General features: G+C 37.3%; 1 protein-coding gene across 2 annotated transcripts in view; it reads right to left on the minus strand.

Moving 5' to 3' along the window:
* The window catches only part of FMR1NB (FMR1 neighbor), a 63,875-nt gene that overhangs the window by 17,376 nt on the left and 30,388 nt on the right, over positions 1–16,111 (minus strand). For both annotated transcript variants that reach the window (XM_086389864.1, XM_086389863.1), the window contains exons 2-3: positions 3,934–4,053; positions 344–484 (exon numbers count right to left, since the gene is read on the minus strand). In XM_086389864.1, the coding sequence (XP_086245990.1) occupies positions 344–484; positions 3,934–4,053 (261 nt within the window). The remainder of the gene's footprint in view (positions 1–343; positions 485–3,933; positions 4,054–16,111) is intronic.

Below are 16,111 nucleotides of genomic sequence, written 5' to 3' on the forward strand. Positions count from 1 at the left end.
AGCAACTGAGCATGCAGGCACCAGTGGTTAAGACTCCATGCTTCCAATGCAGGGCATGCGGATTTGATCCCTGGTCGGGAACTAAGATCCCACGTGCCACTTGGCCAAAAAATTATAATAAAAACAACAACAAAAACCCACCATAGTCACACCTAAGGACTATGCAGAAACAGCTCATGTATAGAGGTCTCCAGGCCTTTCTACAGATGGTAGTATTGCTCTAGGGCTGGGAGCCTCCTTTAAGGGTTAAGCTAAGAGATCCAACTGTAAACATATGCCATTGTGACCTGTTTATTCAATTTTAAAAAACAGGAATATAATAAATGTAAAAGGATTAACTTACTGTCTCTCAGAGGGGCAAAACAGCTAACCGTAGCGGTCTCGATTGAAGAGTAACAGCATTTGTATTTCAAACATTCATCCTTGTTAAGATCTTGCCCCTGCTTGCAAGGCATTAGCACCTGACCCTCCACTGGAACGCATGCTTTTAGAAACAAAATGCAAGAAAGAGATTTCAGCATGGTTAATAAGCACTTCCCCTAAATTAAATAATTACGCAAGACAAAACCAAGGAAAAAACAAACAAGCTTGTACATTTAAAGAAAAGATTGAATGACATATACAAATAGTAATGAATGCTGAAAAAATAATTACTTAACATCACATTTCCAATTCTAGATGAACTCCAGAAAAATATAAATTGTTAACAGATCATTGGTAAGGTAGTTTTAAAATGACTTTAAACTTAAGTTGAGCAGTAGTGATACAAATATAACACAGAACAGAAGGTGTTAAATAGCTAGAACAGGCCAAATGCCTTTAAAACTAACACCTTGTTAAAAGAATACTACAGATACCCTCTTACTCAATGTTACTAAGCTACAGAAATGTACTGAATTCATCAATGAAAATGAATGTAAGTAAAATTCACACCATTCACTGCTAGAAAATACAGTAATATTATTGGCATCGACCTAGTTTCTGTCAACACTTAATCATATTGGCACTGCAATATGTTTTAAGATTCTTCCTTTTGGCCTTAAGTTACAACTCTAATTCTGAATAGGCAATAATTTATGGCATGAATACCAAGATTCATGCAACTACAATAAGTTCATACATAACTGAATCTGTAAAATTCACAAGCTCAAATAGCTGATTTTTTTAAAACACCTTGCTTTATATGAGAAACAAATGACAACTAAATAGACAGATATCAGATTTTTATTCAAAAAGAAAACCTCTACAGTATGGCTTAAGGTCAGCATAGAATCAATCTCCAATATTATCAACAACTACAGACTTAGAAAAGTAGTTAAGTGATGTTTTACAATCACTCTAAAGCACTTCAACATCAGCAAAAAACAACATAATGGTTATATTATTACCTCCTGGTATATTCTTATTATATTCTGCTTCTTTAAAGATTGACAATTCCTGAAGCTCAGGTAAAAATAATAACAGCTACCATTCATTAGTCATCTATTTGGGCCAAGTATCTTGCTTTACACATATTATTTCTAATCTTCACAAGAAACTCTCAAAATTGGTTTTACAATCTCCAGTTTTAAAATTAAGAAATAAAGGATCAGAGTAACTTGTGCAAGGTCACAAATTTAATACATTACTGGTTGGCCTGGATACTCATTTCCCAAACATTTTAGACATGTGAGAGATTAGCCTACTTTGTTGTTATACTCTAAACAAGTTGTTCCTCAATCTTGCCAGGCCCAGAGTGACTCTCCTCCCCAGGATGGACTGCATCTGGAATACCATGTTCAGTCCTGGACATCACACACTCAAGAAAGAGTGATAACTGTCAGGCTCTGGTCAGAGAGCTGATGAACTTCCTGTGTGCTGAGTTCCTCACTATTGGTATTATTCAAAGACCACTTTCCAGGAATGAAAATCACACAAGAAAAGATTTTAAATCATAGAAGAGACTGGGCTAGATCATCTGTAAGGTCCCTTCTAATGCTGGGCTTCTGTTATTTTATATCTAAATTAGTATCTGGAGTTTATGCCAGATACTAAAATTAGCTTTCAGATTCAATCACCAATTTTGAATAATAAAAAGGTAGAACAATTTTTATCAGCTCTAAGTATATGATTTTGTCCAAAGGGAGAAGAACTGTGGGACCTCTCAAAGTTCCCTGTCTGTCTCAACATTATCATTTAAATCTGCAAGAGATGAATCTACTACTGTGCGTGCATGCTAAGTTGCTTCAGTCGTGTCTGACTCTTTGTGACCCCATGAACTGTAGCCTGCCAGGCTCCTCTGTCCATGGGATCCTCCAGGCAAGAATACTGGAGTGGGTTGCTATGCCTACTAAAATACTAAAAACAGTCTAATAATGAGATGACAGTCTTTTTGCTAGTGCTTAAGTGGGATGGATATTCATTTTTAATTACATAGGGGAAGAAATACATTGGCTAAAAGTACTTCATATTTTATGAACTTATAGTTTTTCTTTTTTGAGAATAAGGTATGTACATTTGTAAGTATTAATATTTAATGACTGTTGAAAGATGTGAATCAACCTGTGCTGTGTTTAGTCTCTCAGTCCTGTTCGACTCTTTGCGACCCCATGGACCGTATCCCGCCAGGCTCCTCTGTCCATGGATTTTTCCAGGCAAGAATACTAGAGTGGGTTGATATGCTCTCCTCCAGGAGATATTCCCAACCCAGGTCTCCCATATTATGGGTGGATTCTTTATTGTCTGAGCCAGCAGGGAAGCTGTGAATCAACCTAGGTAAGATATTTCTCTTAAAATGGGACAGTTTGATTTTACTGGGCGAAAACATCAATTTATAAATTGGTTTTCACTCAACTTACTGCACTAGGTTGGAGGAGTATTTCATAAATGCAGATACTTTATTTAGACTATTTTTAAAGGTGGCTTCAGTGTTTGTATAATGTACTTATTATAAGTAGCTTGGGATAGTTTACATCTGCTATCTTCTTAAGCTCTAAAGCTTGAATCATCATTTGTTGTTTATGACCAACTCCAACACTCATTAAACTATTCTCTTAGCTTCACAACAAAGCACCTTATCAGACTTCTCTTTCTCCAATCCATTTAACCGTAGAAGTATTTTAAACAAATTATTTGAGTTTCTTTATTTTGCTATTCTCATTAGTAGTATAGATGTTATAATGCTTGTTTTGAACTTGAAATCTCTATAGAGAAACATGAAGAGATTTATGCAAAGTCACAGAAGAATTCAGTGGTAGAGTCTGGAATTAAACAATGGACACAATTTCGTGCTTGTATTTATACATCAAATTTTGTTAGAATAAACTCTGCATGATTTTTAATAAAAGCTTCATCTTTGTAATTCACATGTCAATTTATTTGAACTTTCTCCTTGAAAGGGCATCACATGCTGTACAAAATGAAATGTGTTTATTTGTGGTTAATCTCAGGAGCCATCATGTGCTTGATAAACACATTATATACAGAACCACAAAAAGACAAAGATAATGTGACTTGAAGCCTGAACTTTTTATCATTAAAACAGATGGGAAAACATCTGGTATATTCCATAATATTAGAGCTACACAGTACCCTGATTAATGCCACAGAAGACACTGCTTTCACAAAACTGGATCAGTGACTAAATTTCAAGCAATGCCATTAAGGTAAATTGAGGTTTAGAAATTTGTAAAGGAAAAGTATTAACAAGCATTTATGGAATACCTTAAAATACTGCCTCAATTTACTTCACAATTATTTCTGATAAGCATTTTCATTTTAATGATGAAGACATTGAGGCTCAGAGGTTATCTTGCCTAAGGTAAAGGGCAGAGTCAGGATTAAAAATCAGGTGTATCTCACTCCACTACCAATAGACTACACTGCCTCCTGAACATTTAACTACTGGTTTCAAAACAAGGACACTGGGAGGAAAAAAATAAAACAGGAACTTACTTGTTGGAAAGAAAAATCTTATCAGAGATCTCAAGGCAGAAGTTTCATTCAGAGATTGTCCATCAGCATTTTCACTGCTCCACAGAATATAGTTATTTGCAGATACAGAATCCATATACCCTTAAGAAAAGTGAAATTATTAACCCCAACATAAAGTTATCACCTTCCTTGACCCTTTAAAAGTAATTACCTTTGCTTAAATTAAATATGCAAAGTCTAAGAACTAACAGACATTGTATTTAAAACTCATAGCTGCTGCTGCTGCTGCTAAGTCACTTCAGTCATGTCCGACTCTGTGCAACCCCATAGACAGCAGCCCACCAGGCTCTCCCGTCCCTGGGATTCTCCAGGCAAGAACACTGGAGTAGGTTGCCATTTCCTTCTCCAATGCATGAAAGTGAAAAGGGAAAGTGAGGTTGCTCAGTCGTGCCCAACTCTTAGCGACCCCGTGGACTGGAGCCACCAGGCTCCTCCGTCCATGGGATTTTCCAGGCAAGAAAACTCATAGCAGCTAGATACAATTAATAATCAGAATACGTTTTTGCTGTGAAACAAAAAACTGAGTATTAAGTTTAAATAAATTAATTAAAAAATACATTTTAAGATGTTTAAACTATAGGCCGGAACATGCCATTGTTGAACTGTAAACTACAATAGTCAATTTGCCTCTGATAGTCTTGACATTCGGTGTGAAGATCACTCAGTCATGTCCTACTCTTTGTGACCGCATGGACTGTAGCCTGTCAGGCTCCTCTGTCCATGGAATTCTCCAGGTAAGAATACTGAGTGGGTAGCTGTTCCCTTCTGCAGGGGATCCTCCCAACCCAGGGATCCAACCCAGGTCTTCTGCACTGCAGATGCATTCTTTACCATCTGAGCCAGAAGGGAAGAACAAGAACACTGGAGTGGGTAGCCTCCACTTGTGGAGGATCTTCCAGACCCAGGAATCGAACCAGGGTTTCCTGCATTGCAGGCGGATTTTTTACCAGTTAAGTTTCCAGAGAAGCCCTTGACATTCAGAAGCCCAGTCAATTAACAACTTGGAAACAGTATGTATTCCAATTAAATTAGATGCCATCACAGAAACTCTTGGCAAATATGTTGGCTTCTTTATTTACTGATTTAAAAAAAAAACAACAAGGTTTTAGACATTGTAAACATTATCTCCTTCCTCACCACTTCAGAACAATCTGGTTGTAGTTTTACTGGCATAATTCCCTCCTATATAAGGGGAGAGTATATCCATCCTCATTCCCATAATAAGGATTTGTCCATATCATTAAGGATTTTCCAACATTGTCTTTAATAACTTAACGGCATTCCATTATACAACTCTATTATAAATGAGTTGATAATTTCTCCCATACCAAGACATTTAAGTTTTTTACAATTTATTGATATTACAAAGAACACTGGAGAAGGGAATAGCAAAGCACTTCAGTATTCTTGCCCTGAGAACCCCATGAACAGTATGAAAAGGCAAAAAGATAGGACACTGAAAGAGGAACTCCCCAGGTAAGTAGATGCCCAATATGCTACAGAAGTGGAGAACTAACTCCAGAAACAATGAAGGGATGGTGCCAAAGCAAAAACAACACCCCAGTTGTGGACGTGACTGGTAATGGAAGCAAGATTGTAAAGAGCAATATTGCATAGGAACCTGGAATGTTAGGTCCGTGAATCAAGGCAAATTGGAAGTGGTCAAACAGGAGAGGGCAAGAGTGAACGTCGACATTTTAGGATTCGGCAAACTAAAATGGACTGGAATGGGTGAATTTAACTCAGGTGACCATTATATCTACTACTGTGACCAAGAATCCCCTAGGAGAAATGGACTAGCCATCAGTCAACAGAAGAGTCCAAAATGCAGTATTTGGATGCAATCTCAAAAACGACAGAATGATCTCTGTTCGTTTTCAAGGCAAACCACTCAATATCATGGTAATCCAAGTCTATGCCCCGACCAGTAATGCTGAAGAAGCTGAAGTTGAATGGTTCTATGAAGACCTACAAGACCTTTTAAAACTAACACCCAAAAAAGATATCCTTTTCATTATAGGGGACTGGAATGCAAAAGTAGAAAGCAAGTAAGAGGCAAATTTGGCCTTGGAGTACAGAATGAAGGAAGGCAAAGGCTCATAGAGCTTTGCCAAGAGAATGTACTGGTCATAGCAAACACCCTCTTTCAACAACACAAGAGGAGACTCTACACATGGACATCACCAGATGATCAACAGTGAAATCAGATTGATTATGTTCTTTGCAGCCAAAGATGGAGAAGTTCTATAAAGTCTGCAAAAACAAACCGGGAGCTGATTGTGGCTTAGATCATGAACTCCTTATTGCCAAATTCAGACTTAAATTGAAGAAAGTCAAGAAAATCACTAGACCATTCAGCTATGACCTAAATCAATCCCTTACGATTATACAGTGGAAGTGGGAAATAATACTTAAGGGACTAGATCTGATAGACAGCGTGCCTGATGAATTATGGATGGAGGTTCATGACACTGTACAAGAGACAGGGATCAAGACCATCCACAAGAAAAAGAAATGTGAAAAAGCAAAATGGCTCTTTGAGGAAGCCTTACAAAACACTGTAAAAAGAAGAGAAGGGAAAAACAAAGGAGAAAAAGAAAGATATACCCATTTGAATGCAGAGTGCCAAAGAATACCAAGGAGAGATAAGAAAGCCTTCCACACCAATCCGTGCAAAGAAATAGAGGAAAACAATAGAATGGGAAAGACTAGAGATCCCTTCAAGAAAATTAGAGATACCAATTCTATGGGAAATTGAAATACCAATTTCAAGGGAACATTTCATGCAAAGATGGGCTCGATAAACTACAGAAATGGTATGGACCTAACACAAGCAGAACATATTAAGAAGAGGTGGCAAGAATACACAGAAGAACTGTACAAAAAAGATCTTCATGACCCAGACAATTATGATGGTGTGATCACTCACCTAGAGCCAGACATTCTGGAATGTGAAGTCAAGTGGGCCTTAAGAAACATCACTACGAACAAAGCTAGTGGAGGTGATGGAATTACAGTTGAGCTATTTCAAATCCTAAAAGATGATGCTGTGAAAGTGCTGCACTCAATATGCCAGCAAATTTGGAAAACTCAGCAGTGGCCACACGACTGGAAAAGGTCAGTTTTCATTCCAATCCCAAAGAAAGGCAATGCCAAAGAATGTTCAAACTAGTGCACAATTGCACTCATCTCATACACTAGTAAAGTAATGCTCAAAATTCTCCAAGCCATGCTTTAACAATATGTGAATCATGAACTTCAAGATGTTCAGGCCGGTTTTAGAAAAGGCAGAGGAACCAGAGTGTAGGAGACAGGAAGAATAAAAGAAAAGCATGTCCCGCTAAGGGCCACAAAAGAAATTTATAATTATTGATAAACTGGATGCTATGATACTCTTGGAACCAGTCCAGAGGGAAGAGTTCATAGTCTTGAAAACAAGATATGATCCTAGTTGCTTTAGGTATAGAGTTAGGTTATTTGACTTTTTTCTTGTTTCTTGAGGTTAAGCCTGTATTGCTATGAACATTCCCCTTAGCGCTGCTTTTACAGTGTCCCATAGGTTTTGGGTTGTTGTGTTTTCATTTTCATTCATTTCTATGCATATTTTGATTTCTTTTTTGATTTCTTCTGTGATTTGTTGGTTATTCAGAAGTGTTGTTCAGCCTCCATATGTTGGAATTTTTAACAGTTTTTCTCCTGTAATTGACATCTAATCTTACTGCATTGTGGTCAGAAAAGATGCTTGGAATGATTTCAATTTTTTGAATTTACCAAGGCTAGATTTATGGCCCAGGATGTGATCTATCCTGGAGAAGGTTCCATGTGCACTTGAGAAATTTAGTTTCACTTTTTAAATGTAAATCTTTAATTCACCTGGAAAACATTTTGATATATGAAGTAGGGATACATTTTTTTCCAGTTTTCTTAAGTCCATTTATTAAATCCATCCTTTCCTACTTATGATATCACCAGAATATTCTAAGTCCTCAGTCATAGATTTGTTTCTTGACTTCCTATTTTGTTCCATTGAACTATCCATTCATGCACCAATAAGCTTTAGTAATTGATCTGGCAATCTTTTCATTAATCCTCATTATCAAAATTTTATTCTCAACTCTGAAGAATTTTTTAGATGAAACTTAGAATCATTCTGTCAGTTCAAAGAATCCTAAAAATATTTTTATGGTAATTATGTTCCTTATTTAACATTCGTTCAAAAACATTTATTGTGTGCCTTGTATACCTAGTTTGAATTTTCTTAAATGTAGATTCATTGAGAGATAATGGATAACAGTACAAAATTACCTCACTCAAGAATCTCACTCATTCAAGTCTCTTTTTTATCTCCCCGAGTAAGGTTTATAGTTACATTCATATAGGTCCTATACCATTCTTATTACACTTATTTCCATATGTCAAGTATATTTTCTTTTTATATGAATATGATCTACTTCACCACATTTTCTAGCTGATTACTGCTGGTATGTAAGAAAGGCAAGGAATTTATTTTCTAACTTACTACTTTATTTTACTCTCCTTAGTGCTCATTGGTCTTCAGTTTCATTTCAGATCTATACAACCACAATATCACTAAATACAGATGAAGACAGAAATTTCTGGCTTAAGAAAGAAATTTTTTACTAATTAAGAATGTACTCCCCTAGTCCTAATTTACTATAAATTTTCTGTTATTTTGCTTTATTTTTAAGCAAGAATGAAGTGGGATTTTATCAAATGTTTTTAATATTTACTACCATGATGGTATTTTCCTCTGCCTCTTAATTGTTGAAGATTAACATATTTCCCAATATTAAAATATTCTTGCATTCCTGAAATAAAGCCCAAAGTATTAATGCTGTATACAGAATTTGTGGATCAACATTTCGAAGTCAAGTGTGCCTGCAGCTTTCTGTTGTTTGCTATCTCTATAGGTTTTGGCATGACAGTTATATCTTCTTTCTAAAATAATCTGGGAAGCTTTTCATATTTTTTTCTATACTTAAACAGTTTAAACAGAATAGGAAATATTTGATCCATTAAAGGTTTGGAAAAACTCATCCATAAAGTCTGAGTCTGTAAGTTTTGAAGGGGGATTGTTCCTCTCTAGATGGTTCTATTCTATAGAAAATAACTACTGCTTCATGCTCATGAGTTTAATTTTCCTAGGAAATCATTTGCTTATAAAGTAATTATCAAGATTGAATCATAAGAATATTCACTTGCAATTTTTAAATCTCCTTTATATCAATGAAATATTCTTTCTTATTTTAATGAGACCAGCTTCCATACACATGTACCTGAGTGTATATTCTCAGCCTGTAGGGTACTTTATTGCAATATGAACTTTATTATATGAATATGAACTTTGTTATACATGTTAAATCAATCTAATTGTATTATTCAAACGGTCAATATTTTTACTTTTTTCTGTCAAGGACTAAAATATGTGTATCATAGTTTGCCACTACAATTGTATATTTGTCCATTCCCACTTCAATTTCTAAAACCATTTGTGTTATATATTTTAGCATTATGCATAAATGTTCATCATTATAGTTTTATCTTCACTGTGTATTACAATATCTTGGCAATGTTAAAAATACCTCATTTTGTTCTGTTTGTTTTATCCTAACCCCTACTCGTTCAATAAATATGTTTTTAATGCCTATTATATTTGAGGTTTTGGGAATATATCAGTGAACAGATCAGGTAAGATCCCTACCCTCATGAAGTTCACCATATAGTGGAGAAAACAAAAAAAGTAAACTAACAAATAATTATGGGCTTCCCTGATAGCTCAGTTGGTAAAGAAACTGCCTGCAATGCAGGAGACCCCAGTTCAATTCCTGGGTTGGGAAGATCACTGGAGAAAGGATAGGCTACCCACTCCAGTATTCCTGGGCTTCCCTTTTGGCTCAGCTAATGCCTATTATATTTGAGGTTTGGGGAATACATCAGTGAACAAATCACATAAGATCCCTACCCTCATGAAGCTTATGATGTAGTAGAGAAAACAAAAAAAAGTAAACTAACAAATTAAATAACTATAAATTGCAATGTGTGCTATGAGGAAAGTGGATATCAATATAATATAGGGTAGAGGATCTACTTTAAACAGGAGCTGACCTCTCTGAGATATTTCAGCTTACAAAAAAAAAAAAAGATTAGGAGAAACTGACCATACAAGGGGCTTGGAAGCCCAGGAAACAAGAAATTAGATTAATATTGCCAGCCATATTTTGCCAGATTAGAGAGCTCATTGCTCTGCATCATACAGGAAAGGAACCACAGTTGGAAGGAGCCTTGACAGGATCTTTGTGTTCTGTACTGCCATTTGTTCACTCAGTGCCGACCTTGACTACCCTTGTCAACACGCCATCTGAAGAAGTATCAGCTGGCAGTGGCATAAAGCGACTTGAATCTCCATACCAGGTTGTCTTCTGCAGGGGGTGTGCTCTCTGGAGTCCTTGCAGGATGCAAATTGATCTCCAACTCAGGGTACTCTAGCCTCCAAACCCTCCCAGACAGGCTTGGCTTTAGCTGAAGTGAAATACAGGTATGCTGCAACTTCTCTCAGTAGTGTCTAGCTTGGCTATCTTTTAGAAATCCCTCCAAATTTTTGGTATATAAATAAAGATAGCACCCTTCTTGGCTCTCTGAGTTTTCAACTATTACAGATATTTTGGTCACTTCAATGGGTACAAAAGAAAGAGGCAATTAAATGTTTACTCAGGTAAGCACCCATCAGCAGCAGCCTGAACCAAAAGCCTCCAGCATGTTTAATCTGCTCCCTACCACTGCTCTTTTCCCTACTCTGAAAGACAATTATTTTAAAATTAACATGAGCACTATTTCCTAAAGTATGTATAAATATCATCAGCATTACATGATTTGATTTTAGGTGGAACACAGCTGAGTATTTATGGGTGTATTTAATTTTCACTATTTAGGTATTTATTATGAAAGTGTAGAAAAAAATATACACGACTAGTATAGAAAAACTACCATGACACCAAACAAGGTTTGACACCACTCACCATATGGCAAACCTTTATAAAAATCCCCTTTGATATCCCTGTTCTTTCATTCTCAGAAGCAGCTGTCCTTTTCTCTCTCCAGAATCTCCCATCAGCCAGTGCCCAGGTCTTTTCAGAGCTTCCTCTTCACCTTATTAGGCTCCATACTCTTTCCCCTCCCCCATTGTTTTTCATATGCAGAATAATTCTATCCTCTATGCTTCTAATTTGCATCTGTACACTCATTAAGCTCAGCAAATAAAAGATTAGGAACAAGCATCCTTAAATGGCAACAAGAAATGGTAAAGAACCAATTATGTTTCCCTGTCACAAAGAATTTTTATTTTTTAATTTCCCTGTTACCAAAAAAAAAAAAAGACTGAAGATCTAACTAAGTTTCAAAGTGAAAAAATAAAACAGACTCAAAGCTGTGGGCTTCATGGGCATGTGACCTGTGCAGTCTACAGAATGTGACTCTTAAAACAGTCCTGCTGCTGCTGCTGCTAAGTCGCTTCAGTCCTGTCCAACTCTGTGCGACCCCACAGACGGCAGCCCACCAGGCTCCCCCGTCCCTGGGATTCTCCAGGCAAGAACACTGGAGTGGGTTGCCATTTCCTTCTCCAATGCATGAAAGTGAAAAGTGAAAGTGAAGTCGCTCAGTCGTGTCTGACTCTTAGCGACCCCATGGACTGCAGCCTACCAGGCTCCTCCGTCCATGGGATTTTCCAGGCAAGAGTACTGGAGTGGTTCGCCAATGCCTTCTCCAAAACAGTCCTACAGTTGGTTTAATGTTCTTCTATCATCTTGAAATTCATAATACATTTTGAACAAGGGAGCCCCCCGTCCTACATTTTCATTTGAAAAATCATGATGCCAGCCCTGCTCTGTAGTGAAGTATGTCAGATGAAGAACTAGATTAAAGGGTGAAAAGACAGAATGTGAACAGTAGCTAATGGTATTGTTAGGGGAAGCACACAGATTGAGACTGCCCACCCTGGCCAGGCACTATAGTAACCATTTGCATGAGTTGTTTTATGACAGGAGATACTGATAAGGAATACGGAACTAATGAGCCACCACCAACCAGAAGAGTTCCAGAAAGGTCTAAAGGAGACACCACATGTCCGTCCACTTCCCAGAATCCCTCTCGCTAGCATCCAACTTGGCTGAGTGATGCATGCACCACCAGGAAAGACTCTGAATTAGAATGATTGGTCAAAGACCACCCGGAAACTAATCCCATCACCATAAAACCCGAGACTTCGAGCCACGTGGCAGAGCAGTTTTCCTGGGTTCCCTTACCCTACTGCTCTCCACCTGGGTGCCTTTTCTTAATAAAATCTCTTGCTTTGCCAGCACATGCGTCTCCTCGGACAATTCATTTCCGAGTGTTAGACAAGAGCCCAGTTTCGGGCCCTGGAAGGGGTCCGCCTTCTTGCAACAAATGGTGACTCTGCCGGGACTCTTGTTAGCTGAGACTGACATCCTGACCACTCAGGGTACTCAGGGGCCAGCCTGCCTGCCAATGGACCAGACCCAGCGGCCGCAACTGGGACCCTTTTGTCCCTGGTCTCCTCCTGATGCGGACAACTGGCCAGAGTGCCCCGACCGGTAAGGAACAAGAGACTTTATTGACCTCTCTCCCCTTCCCTCTCTCTTTCCTCTCCTTAACCCTTCTTATCCTTCCCTGTTTTTCTAGTCCCCTGGTCCTGGATGCAGGAATCTGGTCGAAGGGCCCTCAGTCTGAGCTGAGGATTGGAGACTGATCACCTCCTCTTGGCAGATAACTCGAATTCTGGTTCTGGTCTGGTCTGATTTCTGGTAGGGCCGAGTTCCAGTCCTCCCTTCTCTGAAGGCCCAGGGAAAAGTCCCATAACACCTGGATATCTGTAGGTGGCAGGAGACGTCTGTAGGCCACCCCTTTTGCTCCCCTCTCCCGCCTCCTCCCCCTTCTTCTTTCAACCTGGCTTCCTTTTCTCCCTTTGAAATCTTTGATGTTAGTACTTGGATCTGAAGTTCTGTGTCTCTATAGGAGGTTTTCTGAGAGACTGTATTCTTGTATTTAAGGGAGTGTCTGATGAGGACTGCCAGGTTTATATGTGTGTGTTTTAACTCTGTGTTCTGTGTTGTGATTTTGATGGTCATTTTGCTTTGTCTGGCCAGCATTTGGTTTAGACCTGTGGCCATTTTGTTAGAACTTGATTTTCTTTCCCTGTGCCTTGAGACCAGGGCTCTCAGGAACACTTATCTAGACCATCTCTAACTCCTGAGACTGAGGGAAAAGGGGAAAAAGACTTAAAATTTTTATTTATTTCAACTGTTTTTTTATAAACTAGTAAATTTTATATTGTAATATCTAATTCATGACTAAACTTAGAAAATGAAGCTAGATCTTGCACTGTGTCTGTCTAAATATGTCTTGGTATGTCTTTGTCTCTGGGTAATATTTTTGAAGTTAATTTGTAAATGAGCTCTATTTAACTGGCTTAAAAAAGGTAAGCACTTACAAATCAAATAATTCTAAATTAAACAATAAATTCCAGGTTCATGTGAACTGGGAAATATTCAGTATTAAATACCTAATATTAATGTTTGTTTGTTGACCTATCTAATATAGACATGTCTTAGAGTAATTAACATTAAGTAGAATATTTTCACTGTACTTAGGTTTAATATAAGTTAAATATTATATCTGTTACAAGTTTGTCAACAAGGAAATTATCTCGAGTGAAGAAACTTCTAAAAAAACGTAAATGAGATATGAGCTTTAATATAAACTCTATTAAGAATAATTATTCTTTAGAAATATCTGTCTAAAATAGTCTCTCCAGATTGGCATAACTTAAATTTCTAAGGGTTGTGCTAAGTGTGCTAAGTGTTGGAAGTCTATTGAATAGTTAGGTCATTTACAAATAAAATAAGATCTTGAAACATTTACTGCTGCTGCTAAGTTGCTTCAGTTGTGTCCAACTCTGTGTGACCCCATAGACGGCAGCCCACCAGGCTCCCCCGTTCCTGGGATTCTCCAGGCAAGAACACTGGAGTGGGTTGCCATTTCCTTCTCCAATGCATGAAAATGAAAAGTGAAAGTGAAGTAGCTCAGTCGTGTCCAACTCTTAGCGATTCCATGGACTGCAGCTTACCAAACTCCTCCGTCCATGGGATTTTCTAGGCAAGAGTACTGGAGTGGGGTGCCATTGCCTTCTCCGGAAACATTTACTACTAAACACTAATTTCCTTTTACAGAGAAACTAAAGAGATTTGGGACTATAAATGAATAATGTTTGGTGCCATCCTAAAATGTTTTAAGAAAGCAAGGGTTTTAGAAATTATCACTGGTATTTATGCTCACCAATCTATAAAATGCTAATATAAAAGTTAGTTCTTGGTTGCTAAATGAAAGTAGGAAGTGTGTTCTCAGTATTTAAAAAAAAAGAAAGAAAAAGATGTGAAAAATACTAAAGAGTTATGCATGATCAGGATTTTCTAAAATTGGATTACAATTAGTTAGATAAATGGATTTTGTTAGAAATGACACAGCCATAAGAAAACTGGTTAGAGTCAACTAGGTCCAAGATGGCAGACCTGACTTTCACTAGACCTTGAGCCTTGGTATTTAGGCCTATTGTGACATATCAACAAGCTAAATGATACACCCATCAACATTGACTAAATCTGACCAAATGTTCTAAACCCTTTTAATTGATCTTTTTGACAAAACTTCCTAAATAGACTTCTTTTGAAGTTCTTTTGACCTCTAGCTACCTTTGGGGTGCTTCAGAGGGCCCCTGAAACATCCCAAAAAGAGATATTAAACTGTGTTTATTTGGTTGGTTAAGTTACATGAAAAAGATTATCAAATGAGTAATAAATCTGCTAATGTTATAATGTATGGTAAAATTACTAATACAGATATCCTAGAAATTATATGGAGTTCTTAACATTCTGATATGTCCTGGTATTCAAATGGAAAACCTGATGACTTCACAAAAGTTAACAAAAGGACTGAATGAACCAGCAAATATGCTTATAACTTTTATGGTTTCTATCTGAAAAATTACTGGTTTTCAGGGAGTAGGGAAAACCTTCCTCAAACTAATTATGACAATACTTTGGTAAAATTAAACGTTATAAACAAAACAATTATATTTTCTCTCTATCTGACTCCTCCAAAAATTGGAAATTCTTAGGTTTCCAGTAGGTTTATCAAATGAGTTAGGAAGGCTAACTCACGGGTACAAGAATCTCAAGAAATTTTTGAGACCTTAAAAAGGGAAGAATTCACCTAGATTTGTGAGGCAAAATCTGTGATAAGCCTTTGGTGTGAGTTTCCCCAGCCCTGTTTTATTTTAAAAGTTCAGTCTGAGATTCTATAAATGTTTCAGCAAAATAAAAAGTCTATGATCAATTATGGTTATATAAATCATCAGACCAAAATTAGTGAGAACAGACCTATTTTGCAAACAAACTAGCCTTAATTTGGTTATATTTGATTAAAATGAGGGTAATTTTAGGGAGAAAAAGATATTTCAAAAAATGTTAAGTCCGAGTTTGTTAATGGAGGTCTGCATCTCGTAGATAGTTCTTTGCTGTTATGTGATATTAATGTAAAATTTAATTGAATTCTTAAAGAATACCCTAAGTTTGTTTCTGAAGCTTATCTCAGTAATCTATCTTTGGATGAGTATCAGATGCCTCATGACCTGCAACCAGGACTGGAAAAAGACATAATTTAAGGGACTGTCTCCAACCTAGATGGAAGGACTTTTTTTTACCAGGTACTCTCAACTAGCTCAAGCACAATGAAACTGAAGGGAAATTAACTCTTAGATTAATTCCCACTTTCAAAGGCCCCTACACTGGATTGGTCTATAGAGAAGACAGCTGACCTGATCTCACCTTAAAATGATGCTCAAGCAGGAGAAACTACACTACACCAAGATGAGAAGATGACGACATCAGAGGTAGACAGCTTGCCCAAGATGCTGGACCTGATTCATATGATCATTTATGTTTTCTTGATTTCTTAGACCTTTGCATATAAATCAAATGCTTTCTATCATAGGCCTGATTCTATGCTAGTTTTAGAAATCAATTCAGTTGTTGGGTTTGTGGCTAATTAC

The sequence above is a fragment of the Bos grunniens genome, chromosome X (assembly GCF_055505025.1).
Source record: "Bos grunniens cultivar Pamir isolate PY7600 chromosome X, Bosgru_T2T1.0, whole genome shotgun sequence".
Lineage (NCBI taxonomy): Eukaryota > Metazoa > Chordata > Mammalia > Artiodactyla > Bovidae > Bos > Bos grunniens.